Source organism: Delphinus delphis, chromosome 3 (genome assembly GCF_949987515.2).
Source record: "Delphinus delphis chromosome 3, mDelDel1.2, whole genome shotgun sequence".
NCBI classification, from domain to species: domain Eukaryota; kingdom Metazoa; phylum Chordata; class Mammalia; order Artiodactyla; family Delphinidae; genus Delphinus; species Delphinus delphis.
The window spans coordinates 54,808,345-54,823,307 of record NC_082685.1 but is presented as its reverse complement, the minus strand read 5'-3'; the positions used below and the strand labels follow the sequence as shown (position 1 = coordinate 54,823,307).

Sequence of the window (14,963 nt, the reverse complement as noted above, 5' to 3'; positions counted from 1 at the left end):
CTATTTCATGTTGCTACTCTTGTTTTGCTTTTTCTTTCTCATCTACTCTAATCTATGATTTCTTGCTATACTGTAAGCACTTATATCCTTTTTGGATCAAGAAAGTGTAAAAAATAAGTAAATGCTGTAAATATATATGTACCTAACAATAAAGCACTAAAATATATGAAGCAAAACTGACACAACTGAAAAGAGAAATAGACAATTCAGCAATAACAGTTGGAGACTTCAACAATCCACTTTCAGGGCTTCCCTGGTGGCGCAGTGGTTGAGAGTCCGCCTGCCGATGCAGGGGACACGGGTTTGTGCCCCGGTCCGGGAAGATCCCACATGCCGTGGAGCGGCTGGGCCCGTGAGCCATGGCCGCTGGGCCTGCGCGTCCGGAGCCTGTGCTCCGCAATGGGAGAGACCACAGCAGTGAGAGGCCCGCGTACAGCAAAACAAAACAAAACAAAACAATCCACTTTCAATAATAGCTAGAACAACTAGGCTGAAGATTAACAAGAAAATAGAGGATCTGAGTTAACTATAAGCCAGCTAGACCTAATAGACACCTGTAGAACACTCTACCCAACAGCAGCAGAATATATATTCTTTTCAAGTAAACATGGAACATTCTCCAGGATAGACCATATGCTATAGCAAAAAGCAAACCTCAATAAATTTAAAAGGATTGAAATAATGCAAAGTATGTTCTTCAACTACAATGGAATGAAATTAGCAGTCGATAATAGAAAGAAATTTGGGAAATGCACAAATATAAGGAAAGTAAACCACACACTGCTACATAATCAACAAGTCCAAGAAATCACAAGGGAAATTAGAAAATCCTTAGAGATGAATGAAAATAAGGCCATAACATACCAAAACTTATTATCTGTTAACTAAAATAAGTAAATAACCACTCTTAGCATTACTTAATTTCATTTCAGAGAATAAATGAGACACTATTCTTTTATAGTTTCAGGTTCTAGGCAGAAAGCCTCAGTACTTGCCCATATTGGTGCTAAATTAATATTTGTTGAATGAATGAATCAGTTGCATTCCAGTGGCAAGAAGGTAAACTAAGGAATCAGGAGTCTCATGTTGGATTCCTACTTGACTAACCCTTTTCCTCTTACTTTTTTGCACAAGCCATTTATGTTTTAAGAGTTTTTATAAATTCCCATCCTCTTCACTCTTTCCCTTTCTTCTCCATTAGGCCTTCTGCATCAATCTGTGGTTTAAACTACGTAGTCAAGCTCTTAGCACATAAACTTTTTTTGTTCTGCTGTGAAACTAGGTATTGGCAAACTACTGCCTGGAGGCCGGATCCAGCCCACCACCTGTTTTCGTATGACCTGCATTAAGAATAGTTTTTACATTTTTCAATAGTTAAAAAAAATCAAAAGAAGAATAATATTTCATGACCTGAAAATGATAGGAAATTCAAATTTCATTGTCCATAAATAAAGCTTTATTGGAACACAGCCACGCCAATCTGTCTACTATTTTCTATGGCTGTGTTCATGATACAATGGCAAAGTGCAGTAGCTGTGACAGAAAGCTTGTCACAAAGCTTTTGTGGTCCACAAAGCCCAAAATATTTACTATCTATCCCTTTACATAAAAGTTTGTGGACCCCTGTTCTAAGCTTTTGTACAACTATATTCATGACTTGCTATGCCTTTCCCTCTTTCCATCATGACAAACCCTTACTCTCATTCAAAACCCTTTCTCCTCAGTCCTTACCTGATTATCACACCTGGTCACATAATTCTCTTCACCACCTCTTGGCATTACTTAATATAGGCCAACACAAATATAGTTAACTTGCAATTTTTATATTTAAAAATATGTCTTGAATATGTGTTTCCTATCTTCTCTACTTCATTGTGAAGACTCCAAGGTTCTTCTATGTCCTATATTTCCCTCCATACACAGGGCAGTGCCCAAGTTTTGTTGTCAGACAGGTTCGCATTTTGGTTCCACCACTCACTAGCTGAGAAAGTGATGTACATTTCCTGAATCTCTTCATCTGCAGAAGGGTTTTGTTATGAAGAATAAGGAGATGATTATGAAAGGGTCCAAGACCCAGGAGGTGCTCCACAAACAGTAGTAATTATCAGTGGATAATTTCTTTATTTGCAATAGCAAGACATTACCTTTGCCCTTAATGATACTCATAGTGATGGAGTGAGAATTCAAAGAAGTAGTAAGTCACTAGAAATGGAGCTGCACGGTTCAGCTGGAGTCCTGTAAAGATTAGCTGGAGACATTCAAGGCCTGAAATGAGATATTAGACCAATGAGACTTTGTTTAAAATTTAACAAACCTTTCTTGGTTACTTATTGAGCTCAGTGCTGCCTTGGACAGACCTCAGGTGATGTGAAAGAAGACCACATCTATCCTGGAGGAGATTTTTGTTTAAATTGGGGTAGGAGTGGGGAAACAGACATGAGCTATGTTCTTACTTGTCCGTAATTTTTCTCTTCTCTCTCAGGATGGATGATTCAGAGCCAGCAATTCACATAAAAAGAATTGCACATGGAAAGTATTACTGCTATTCTGTGGGGAAATAAGCTTCTAAGTACAGCAGTCTGAAATTAATAACTTTCTCTGTGGAAACTCTCTTGACAACATCTCAAGATGAAGCCAAAGAGTGCAATTTTTACAGCCTTGGATTATCTTCTCTGTCTGCTTGGCTTGTAGCAGGCACGGATCCGTGAGTCAGAAATTCAGAGTTTGCCCCTTTGCTGTACAGTTTGCTCGCCAACTGGAGACCTTACACAGCAGTGACTCAATTTCTCAATTCCCCAGTTCACGCAGCCATTGAATCAACACACATCACCTCAATTTACTTACAAAAGGCTTGTTTTGGGGGGGGGGGCACTCTGTGCAGCTTATGGGATTTTAGTTCTCCAACCAGGAATCGAACCTGGGTCCTCGGCAGTGAGAACATGGAGTCCTAACCACTGGACCACCAGGGAACTCCCAATCTACTTACAAAAGGCTTTGGGGGAACTCAGAGGAAAAAAAAAAAGTCCTCACCGTTAACAGAAAACATACTGGTTCAGGACATCAGAAAAGGAGCAAGAAAGGGAGATTGGAAGCTGGAGATCCACTTTTTTTTTTTTCTTTTGAGAGAAAATATTCCTGTGAGAAAGCCCAGTGTTTATATTATGATAAATATGTATGTCCACATGCAGGGAGTATATAGCTATTGAGGGAGAAAGTAATTTAGGAAAGAAGTAGATGAGAAGGACAGCAACTTCTTATCCACAGAAGCCACAAGAGTGCTGCAGACACGCATGAAGGTGGCAGCAGTTGCTCCAGTAGCCATATGTTTCAGCACAGACATCTTTTTTTATTCCTTCTTACCCATAAATTTAGAAAATCTGAGCAAAGAAGTCTGGATTTCTACTTTCCAAGGATGAGATTTCTTAAAATTTCAAATTAGACTTTTTTTCCCTTATATAAAACCACAAGGTAGGAGATTATGTTTGGAATGACTCAGTGTACATCGTTACATTTGAAGGTTGTTTTTCCGGATTAAAAAGAACAATTGTGGGACAGACTAAGGAGCAGACCCCTTGGAAACTCTCGGACTGGCATGTTGCTGGATTTGTTCACTCTCCCACAGTGGACATATGTGAGGCCAGTGCTTGGAAATAGGGACAGACATGTTGGAGTTTGGATACTGGTAGAGAACTCAAAGTGAGGAAGAGAAATATATAGATTTTTTTTTTTTTTTTTTTGCTGTACGCGGGCCTCTCACTGTTGTGGCCTCTCCCGTTGCGGAGCACAGGCTCCGGACGCGCAGGCTCAGCAGCCATGGCTCACGGGCCCAGCCGCTCCACGGCATGTGGGATCTTCCCGGACTGGGACACGAACCCGCATCCCCTGCATCGGCAGGCGGACTCTCAACCACTGTACCACCAGGGAAGCCCCTAGAATTTTTGTTGATTACAGTTGGCTTCTACATACAGAGACCTCAGGGTTGGTTCAAAACGTGCAGCTGAGGTTTAAAATATGTAGTTAAATAACTTGAAAATTAGAAGATAAAACAATAATGAGATTAGTGGCAATTCTGGACTACCAACTTGGAAAGGCAATCAAGAAGAAGTGGGAATGGCGACAGGCTTCAGAGATCAAGTGTTTTCTGTGTTGGACATGTGAGTAGAAGCAATTCCAGATGTCTGGGTATGATAAAACAGCAGACCTCAAATGCCTGCTCTAGTACAGATAGCTATACTGTGCTAGATACTTGGGGAGATATCAAAATATTTAAAAGACGAATAGTTTCATCTTCATAAAGTTTCTAATTTAGTTGCATGATAATGGTTTAGAAAGCCAACTTGATGGGTTTACAGTCCAGCTTTAACCCTTACCAGCACTGTGTTCTTGGGTAAAATACTTAATATCTTCAGGCATTACTCCCTCATCTGTGGAACATCAATACTTGTATCTCCTATATGGCAGTTATGCTGCCTCCTTTCCATTCTTCCACAAGGCAAGCTTTCACTTCCCTCACCCCCTATGCATACATGTTCCTGTTACCTGGAAAGCTCTTAGCATGGCTACATCTTTGAAGTTTTGCCTTTCATGTCAGAGAGCTTTAGTTCAGAAAATACCGTGTCTATATCCACGGATGAGGCTGTTAAAACACGAAAAGGACTACATAAAAATACGGATGCTATTATTATCAGCCACCCGACACAGGCTTTGAGATCAAGGAGTTCTCCGGGATTTAGGGTCAGCAAATTTTTTCTCTAAATGGCCAGATAGCAAGTCATTTAGGATTTGCAGGCCATACTAAACAAATGGGAGCGGTTGTGTTCCAAATAAAACAATTTATGGACACAGAAATTTGACTTTCACGTTGCTTTCCACAGTCACTGAACCGGATTTGGCCTCTGCCCTGTAGCGGACTGACCCCTAGTCTATATGAGGATGGCAGACAAGAAGGGAGTGGAGAAGAACCGAGATTCTGCAGCCAGATATTAGGGATCAGATGGCTGCTGCGTGAGGCTGTCTCAACCTCCCTGGGCGCCAACGACCTCTGCAACGGGGCTGCGGCCCCCGTGTCTGGGGTTTGTGATGAGGGTTAGAAGTGACACGCAGGGGAAGCTCGGTGCTTGGAACGAGAGGCCCATTTACAGCGTCGCCCTCTCTGCGGTGACCTGGGAGCAACCGGGTTTCGAGCGGAACCGACTCCGAAGCCTCAGCCTCGGGGTGCGGGAGGAGGGGCGGAGCCCACCCGGGGCGCCGGCACCGCGGGGCGAGGCCGGGCCGGGCGGGCCGGGCGGCGCGAGTCGGGGGCGGGGCGGCGGCGCAGCGTCGTCGTCGTCGTCCCCGCCTCCTCCCCAGGGGCCGCGTCGGAACCTCGGTAGCCGCGGCGTTTACAGCCCGAGGAGAGCGGCGGGCCTGGCAGCGGCGGTGGCCACCCAGACCCACCCGAGGCGCGTCCCCGTCGGCCTCCCGGCGCCCCCAGGCCGCAGCGCCCGCGCACCTTCAGCTCGCTCGCTCGCCCTCCTTCCCTGCGGCCGGCTGCGCCATGGCGTTGGCGTTGGCGGCGCTGGCGGCGGTGGAGCCGGCCTGCGGCAGCCGGTACCAGCAGGTAAGCAGCGCCCAGTGTCTCCCCGGCCCTGCCCTACCCGCTGGCCGCTTCAGGCCTCCTCTCCGGCCCCGCCTGTGGCCAACTCGATGCCGCGGCTTGGCAGGCCGCGCTGGGCCTGGGCGGGCCGGGCGGGCCCCGGGCTCGAATTCGAGGCGGCCGCGAGCTGGGCCTGTCCCTCCGCCACCCGGGCCGGGACTCGGGCGGTGGAAAAACCTCCGCCCCACAGTGTTTCTCGCATTTCCCACGGCGGGCGGGTCCCCGGGTCGGAACCCGCCACCCTCCGGAGGCGTCGACCAGGGTGCATTCAGTTTTCCTTTTTTCCACCTTGAATTTGATGTCACTGGAAAGAAAGAAAAAAAAAAGCGTGAGATGGGAAAGGAAACTGGGTGGAGATGAAAGATTAAAATCGCTGCTACTGCTGCCGACAGCTCTCCGCAGCGAGATGCGATTACTCGGGGTTTCAGAGCCTAGTCTGCTCGTCGAAACCCATCCCCCTCGCTTGCGTTTTAAGACAAAAGTCAAAATGAGACGAGGAACAAGTCTGCAGTTCGCAGTAGATTTGGAAAAGGCGATTAACTGGCGATGTCCCTATAATGTCGAGCTACGTTGCAGGCTGCAGGGCGTGTGCCTGAGTGTGTGTTTTCAGAGATTGGAAATGACGTTTAAAGAGATTGAATAGCATAGCTGGGGAGAAAATGTATAGGAGATGATTGGATTATTATCTCGGGTACGATTTATAAATTGAGGCCCTAGGGAAAACAGCTGCTTGTTTTACTCGCCTGTCTGTAGCCGGGTTTCCCTCGGAAATTCGGGAAGACATTTTGCAGGGTTTTTAGAGGTATTCAATCTAAGACACCGTAATTATGGCAACTGAGCCAGCTGGTAACTGATGTTGATTGGAACTGCAGGTAACTGCTTACATTTTGTTTCAGATGCTTTCACTATAATTTGCATACAAATGGCAGTCGTGCTTTTATGAAATTAAATGTCCTATCATAGATGATATACAGTTTTATATTTTAGAAGTGAGGAAAACCAGTATGATTAAAACATGTAGATTAACCCTGGTGGGGCCAGTTACTGGGTTGTTTTGCTGTCGTCAGCCCTCTGTTGTAATTTCCTCCCTCCTACAGTCAGACTCCTGATATGACCGATTTTAAGAATTCAGCTTTTTGGTTTCATAAGCACGCCCAAATTGTGGCAATGGAGTCTAGTCCTTAGATCTCTCACAGCCTGGGGTACATGCTTTTTTGTATGACCTTGGGCAAGGCCCTGGGTTCCTCCCTGCTTTAGTAAAATATGATTGACAGGTATCACTTAACTGTCACCAAGGTGTTCACAAATCACATGTACCCCATCGTGTGATTTAATTCATTCTTTTCATCCTGCCTTGGATAAGGCAAAGAAGCAAAAAGCTGTGGCTTTTCTTTGTACTGCCATCTTCTTGAGCTATTAGGTAATGCTGACATAACGCTAGAATACAAAAAATTTGGTGGAGTAACAAAATTACGTATTTCTCAGCGTAGTGTTTAATAGCTTTTAATATGCAGAACAGAGGTATGTTAAGGACAGGCCATCGTTTTTACTTTTTTAAAACTTATTATTTTGAAGAAATCTTCAAAAAAAAAAAAAAAAGAAAGACCTAATCTTCCTAGAAAAATTGCAAAATATGAAAGCCAAAAAAAACCAAAACCCCACACCAAAAACCTATCACGTATAGATAACCAAAGTTAATATTTTGTGTATTCTTGTGGACTCATAGCTGTGTAAGTATACATGAGTGTGTACATGTACAGATAAGGAAAGTTAATATTGATTGAGCATTTATTATGTGCCAGTCATGGTACTAAGTGCTTTATATCCATTATTTCACTTAATCCTCACAAAACCCCTTCGAGGCAGGGTTTGGTATTGTATAGATGACAAGTCAAGACTCCCTAGAGGCTCAGTAACTTGCTCAAGGTCACAGCTTCTAAGTAGTGATTACAAGGATAAATACATGCTTACCTACTTAAAACACAGGCTTATGGCCCAAATATAAGCATATGCATTAGCAGATATATACATATGCATATGTATTCTTTTATGTACCCATACATACATATACAGGCACATCTTTGTACATACGTGCAGTTCCAAGGGCCCCTGATTATACTTGCACACACTTTGTGCATATGTGCACATGTATGTTTACATACCCACATGTTCTCAAATACATGTGCATTCACAAATTTGCACGTGTATGTATTGTGCACATATATGTACAAAGGCACACAATATAGCTATATAATAAAATGGGTTCATATTTTAATGTCTGCAGAGCATGCAGTTGTATAGCTGAACCATAATTTAATCAATTGGCTATTGTTGGTCTCTAAGGGTGTTTATAATTTTTTTTCTGTCACTGAAGTTTCTTTTATATACATCTTCAACCATTTCCGTAGTATAAATTTCTAGCCATGTAAATGCTTGGTCAGAGAATATACATATTTAAAAGGCTTTTGAATTATGGAATGTTGAATTGTCCAGGCAACTTGATAGGCGCATGATACTCTTTGGTTGTCACAAAGGGCCGTTCTGACTTCTATTTGATCTGGTTAGTCAAATTGAGCTGGTCCTCTAGTGAAGTAAGTGTAATGGAAAACTGTATGATTCATTCATAAATGCAAACAGTGGTTTTGCCTTTATGGCCTTTTGATTGGTAGAGCAATATGTGCACAACTTAGCATTACCACAGACTATACAGATAGGCTGGGCTCATAGGTTTCCTGTCGCTTTATTTTTCCCTTTTTGCATTTTGAAACTGAGATTGTGTGTCCAAACATTCTGAAGCACTGTTTCAGGAAGCTCTAGGTAGGCCCAGTGTTGAGAAACCTGTTGTGTTTTCATCTCTCTGAGGATGTTTACCCTGTTCATCCATTCCAAGCCTTCTTTGCCTCACTGTAATAGATCTTTGGCTATATCATGCATTTTGCCAAATACTTCCTGAAATGTTCTGAGATATTTGGATTTAAATCCATTGAAAGTAGGCAATGATGACACTGCCATATAGACTTAAAAACAGACTGCAGAGGGCTTCCCTGGTGGTGCAGTGGTTAAGAATCCACCTGCCAGTGCAGGAGACACGGGTTCGAGCCCTGGTCTGGGAAGATCCCACATGCCGTGGAACAACTAAGCCCGTGCGCCACAACTACTGAGCCTGTGCCCTAGAGCCCACGAGCCACAACTACTGAGCCTGCGTGCCACAACTACTGAAGCCCGCACACCTAGAGCCCGTGTTCCACAAGAGAAGCCACCACAATGAGAAGCCCGTGCACCGCAACGAAGGGTAGCCCCCACTCGCCACAACTAGAAGAAGCCCGTGCACTGCAATGAAGACCCAGTGCAGCCAAAAAAAAAAGGCTGCAGAATGTTTACTTTTAGATCTGACTCCCTGTCTGCTAAAGAAGTTGCTCGCTTGTGGGCATCACTAATAAGTTTGTGTTGTAGTTTGGTGACATTGTAAAGCAGTTTTGGGTAAGTTCTTTCAGGATTGTGAAGGAAGGTTTTGATAGATGAGGGAAAGAATTTCATCTCCGGCAGGCCAAACTTTTTCATGTTCAAGTGTTAGATGACGTCATGATCCTAGAGGAAGGAGTGAGTGGTGCCCATGTGGTTTTATTTTTTTATTTTTATTTTTTTTAGTTTCAGAAGACATTATAATTATATCATGGAATGCCCCTTAGGATGTCATGTCAAGATTTTGAGGTTATTTGGCATATTTGTGGCCTGTATTGCCAATGATCAAAGAAAACTTTTATAAAAATACTGAGAAGATGGGTAGAATTATTTCTTAGAAGAATTTTTTTAGTTGTGGTAAAATATATATGAAGTTTTACCATTTTAACTGTACACTGTTTTTAAGTGTACAGTTAGTTCAGTAGTTGTTTGTTGTTTTTGGGCTGCACTGGTTCTTCGTTGCTGTGCTCGGGCTTTCTTCAGTTGCAGCGAGCAGGGACTACTGTTCGTGGCAGTGCGCGGGCTTCTCATTGCGGTGGCTTCTCATTGCAGAGCACGGGCTCTAGGCGGCGGGCTGCAGTAGTTGTGGCTCGTGGGCTCTAGAGTGCAGGCTCAGTCGTTGTAGCTCACGGGCGTAGTTGCTCCGCGGCATGTGAGATCTTTCTGGACCAGGGATCGAACCCGTGTTCCCTGTATTGGCAGGTGGATTCTTAACCAACCACTGTCTACTAGGGAAGTCCCAGTTCAGTGGTATTAAGTACATTCATATTGTTGGGCAGTCTTCATCACCATCCATTTCCAGAAACTCCATACCCCTTAAACAATAACTCTCTATTTCCCCTTCCCAAGCCCCTGACAGCCAACATTCTGCTTTCTGTCCATGAATTTGATTACTCTAAGTACCTCATATAAGTGGAATCATATAGTATTTGTTCCTTCTGTCTGGCTTATTTCACTCAGCATAATGTCCTCCAGGTTCATCCATGTTGTGGCATATGTCAGAATTTTCTTCCATTTTAAGGCTAAATAATATTCCATTGTATGTGTATACTATATTTTGTTTATCTACTTTTTGGCCATTGTGAATAATGCTGCTGTGAATATGGGTGAACAAGTATCAAAAGAGTCCCAGCTTTCAGTTCTTTTGGATATATTGTTGAATTTGTATAATTTGTAGGTTTTACCGTATGAACCAACAATTTGTAGAATTGTTTGTTCATATGGTATTGCTATTTTTAATTTTTTGAGGAACTGCCATACTGTTTTCCATAGAAATGCACTATTTTATATTCCAACCAGCAGTGCATAGGGATTCCAATTTTGTCACATCCTCATCAACACTTGTTATTTTCTGTTTTGTTTTTGATAAAACCATCTTAATGGGTGTGAAGTGGCATCTCATAATGATTTTGGTTTGCATTTCCCTAATGATTAGTGATATTGAGCATCTTTTTATGTGCTTGTTGGCCATTTGAATATCGTTGGAAAAATGTGTATTCAAGTCCTTTGCCAATTTTTGAATTGGGCAAATTCAAAAATTCAAATTTTTGAATTGTTTGGTTTTTGTTGTTGAGTTGTAGGCATAATTTCTTTTTTTTAATTGAAGTATAGTCGATTTACAATATTGTGTTAGTTTCAGGTGTACAACATAGTGATTCAGTATTTTCGCAGATTATACTCCATTATAGGTTATTACAAGACACTGGGTATAATTCCCTTTATGTGAATATTCTTGTTGCTTACCTATATTATATGTAGTAGCTTGTATCTGTTAATCTCATACCTCTAGTTTGTCCCTCCCTCCTTCCCTCTGCCCTTTGGTAACCACAAATTTGCTTTCTATATCTGTGAGTCTGTTTGTTTTGCATATACATTCATTTGTATTATTTTTTACATTCCACATATAAGTGATATCATACAGTATTTGTCTTTCTCTGACTTATTTCACTAAGCATAATATTCTCTAGGTCCACCCACTTGCTGCAGATGGCAGTATTTCATTCTTTTTTTGTGGCTGAGTAATATTCCATTGTATGTATATATTAAGAAGATAATGGTGTATGTGTTTGTGTGTGTGTATCTCACATCTTCTTTATGTACATTTTCAACTTTTTACTATGAAAATTTCAAACATATACAAAAATTTAGCATAATAAATCCTATGTACCCATCACTCAGCTTCAACAATTATCAACAAATGGCTAACCTTGGGACTTCCCTGGTGGTCCAGTGGTTAAGAGTCTGCCTTCCACATATACAATGGAGTATTACTCAGCCAAAAAAAGAAACGAAATTGAGTTATTTGCAGTGAGGTGGATGGACCTAGAGAGTGTCATACAGAGTGAAGTAAGTCAGAAAGAGAAAGACAAATACCGCATGCTAACACATATATGGAATCTAAAAAAAAAAAAGGTTCTAAAGAACCTAGGGGCAGGACAGGAATAAAGATACAGACGTAGAGAATGGACTTGAAGACACGGGGAGGGGGAAGGGTACGCTGGGACTAAGTGAGAGAGTGGCATGGGCATATATATATACACTACCAAATGTAAAATAGATAGCTAGTGGGGAGCAGCCACATGGCACAGGGAGATCAGCTCAGTGCTTTGTGTCCACCTAGAGGGCTGGGATAGGGAGGGTGGGAGGGAGACGCAAGAGGAAGGGGATATGGGGATATATGTATGCATATAGCTGATTCACTTTGTTATACATCAGAAACTAACACAAAATTGTAAAGCAATTATACTGCAATAAAGACGTTAAAAAAAAAAAAAGAATCCACCTTCCAATACAGGCGATGCAGGTTCGATCCCTGGTTAGGGAACTAAGGTCCCACATGCCACGGGGCAACTAAGCCCGCACACCACAACTAGAGAGAAGCCCACGCGCCTCAACGAAAGATCTCGCATGCTACAGCAAGGATCCCGCGTGCCACAAGTAAGAACCGACACAGCCAAATAAAAAAACAAACAAACAAAACAAATGGCTAATCTTTTTCATTTACACTCTCTACCATTATTTTGGAGCAAATGCTAGAAATCATGTCATTTTGTCTATAAATATTTCTGTGTGTAAAAGATAATGGTGTGATATTTTAAGCAGACATTATCACATGAGGAAATATGTCATGAGAGCACTTTTGTAATTTGTTATGAATGTGGAACCAGGATTTGTGAGTGTCAGGAGCTGCAGATCTGCAGCTATCCATTGTATTTGACTCACTCTCTATGAGGTGCTCTAGGAAATCCTCGCATCATCTAAACTGATGCCACCCACTGCCTTGCCTGCATATAACTTCAAATTACTTTATCCTGGACACCAATTATATTACATTACATTAAATTCGATTATAAAATAAATCCTACCATGAGAGTAATTTTGTATTTTGTTAATTAAAAAAAAAGGAAGACGAAGAAATTCAAGTGACAGTCTCTGATTTACTTGTTCTTAGGGCTTTAAAATAATTACTTTGGTTTCTTAATCATTTATTCTTACATTATCTGTGAACAAGTACAGCCGTTTAGTGGAATCATATTCTTGTAGTAGTGGATAATGCCCATTTAGTTAAAGTAACTTTTAACACTTTAATTAGAGATTACTGCTGAGAATCAACTTGGTGATCTTATCTTTATTCTCAAGTCATTTTTGCCAGTATGCCAGGCAGTTGGTGAATACCATGTATTGAATCTGTTGAATTTTACACATTCCAGTTGTAATTGCTTCTCGTGGCTGTCTAGATAGAAGTACAGTGTATGTTGTTGCTTTCACCAAGTGTAGTAATAAAGTGAGTGTTATCAGACATCACTTTGCACATCCTTCTGTAACAGTTAGGCTCATTTTTTCTGAATACCACAATTTATATTAAAAGTTCTAAATACCAGCTCTAAATATTGATCCAATTTAAGAACATTTCTAGTGAAATATTTTCTGATTAAAGCAGTTTCTTTCACGTGTATTATATATTTCTTCTCCCTTAGCAATTTAGTATAATTTTGACAGTTTCTCTTTTAAATTTGTGTATTGCAATAATATCAGTTAGTAGTAAATCAGAGGCTTGAATGTGATTTGGAGATCTTTCTAGAGATTGGATATTTATGAATAGACATACAAAGGTTTAGGGAGGGTTTCTGTTTAATAACAATTTCATTTTATTTGTCATTCAGTGTTTAAATGTGGCATTAAATGTTAAACATTTCTTGTGATAAAATAGTACACAGATACATTCTTTATGTACTGGAGTCAAACAGTAACTTGTAAAGGAAAACTTGACTTCCCTTCTAGTCTCTCCCCAGAGGTGTAACTGCTTCTCAAGTTTGGTGTGCGTTCTTCAGGCTTTCTTCCTTTCCTTTAAAAAAAAAATGTTAAAAGTGTTAAATATTTAAAAATAAACTTTACTTTTTGTAACGTTTTTAGATTTTCAGAAACATTGGAGATAGTGCAGTTTCTGTATACCCCAGACCCAGTTAACCCTTTAACATCTTATATTAGTGTGGTACATTTGTGATAATTAATGAACCAGTATTGATATGTTGTTATTAACTGAAGTCCATACTTTATTCAGATTTTCAGTTTTTATCTGTGTGTTTTTTCTGTTCCACATTACATTTGGTCATTGTATCTCCGTAGGCTCCTCTTGACTGTGACAGTTTTTCAAGTTTTCCATGTTTTTGATGACCTTTACAGTTTTGAGGAGTATTAGTTATTTGCAGGATGTCCCTGAATTGGGATTTTTTTTAATTTACTTTTAATTAATAAATTAATTTATTTTATTTTATTTTTGAGTCTTTGTTGCTGTGCGCGGGCTTTCTCTAGTTGCAGCGAGTGTGGGCTACTCTTCGTTGCACTGCGCGGGCTTCTCATTGCGGTGGCCTCTCTTGTTGCGGAGCACGAGCTCTAGGTGCGTGGGCTTCAGTAGTTGCAGCACACGGGCTCAGTAGCTGTGGCTTGCAGACTCTAGAGCGCAGGCTCAGTAGTTGTAGCACACAGGCTTAGTTGCTCCACAGCATGTGGGATCTTCCCGGATCAGGGATCAAACCTGTGTCCCCTGCATTGGCAGGCAGATTCTTAACCACTGCGCCATCAGGGAAGTCCAGGGATTTGTTGGTTGCTTTTCTCATGATTAGACTAGAGTTGTGGGTTGGAGGGAGGAAGACCACAGAGGTAAAGTGCCATTTTACATCATGTCATATCAAGAATGCATACTGTCCCCATGACTTACCACTGTTGATGTTGACCTTGATCTTCTGGCTGAAGTAGTGTTTGTCAGATCACTCTACATAAAATGACTCTTTCCCCCCTTTTGTACTGTGCTCTTTGGAAGGAAGTCAATGTGGTCACTATGCACAGCCTATACTTAAGGTTTGGGGAGTTAAGTTCCACCACCTCATTGGGGGCAGTGTATCTACATAAATTATTTGGAATTTTTCTGCGTGGGACATTCGTCTCTTCTCCATTAATTTATTTATTCAGTGATACTAGTATGAACTCATTAATTTTACTCTGGGTTATAAGCCAACACTATTTTATTTTGTTGCTCAAATTGTTCCAGCTTTGGCCATTGGGATCTCTTTCAGTTGGCACTTGTATCCCTTTGACAGAGCTCCATCTTTGTGGTTTTTTTAAAGCACTTCCTTACTTTTTGGCACCAGGTTCACCATGTATATTTTCTGTGCCATCCTGGAATCAGCCATTTCTCCAAGGAACCCTGGTTCCTTTTATTGGAGAATGATGTTAGAAACCAAGATCTGTGCTCATTGCTGCTGGTGTGTCATTGCTTCTAGGCCTTCTAGGCTGACAGAGTAAAGAAATATATGTGTGTGTGTATATCCATAAACATTTCATATGTAACCATCTATCTATATTAAAC

At 41.4% G+C, this 14,963-nt stretch overlaps 1 protein-coding gene across 1 annotated transcript in view; it reads left to right on the top strand.

Moving 5' to 3' along the window:
* The first annotated feature begins 5,318 nt into the window (after nt 1-5,318).
* The window catches only part of NDFIP1 (Nedd4 family interacting protein 1), a 50,703-nt gene continuing 41,058 nt past the window's right edge, over nt 5,319-14,963 (top strand). The window contains exon 1 of the mRNA XM_060008631.1: nt 5,319-5,599. Within this exon, the coding sequence (XP_059864614.1) occupies nt 5,537-5,599 (63 nt within the window). The 5' untranslated portion in view covers nt 5,319-5,536. The remainder of the gene's footprint in view (nt 5,600-14,963) is intronic.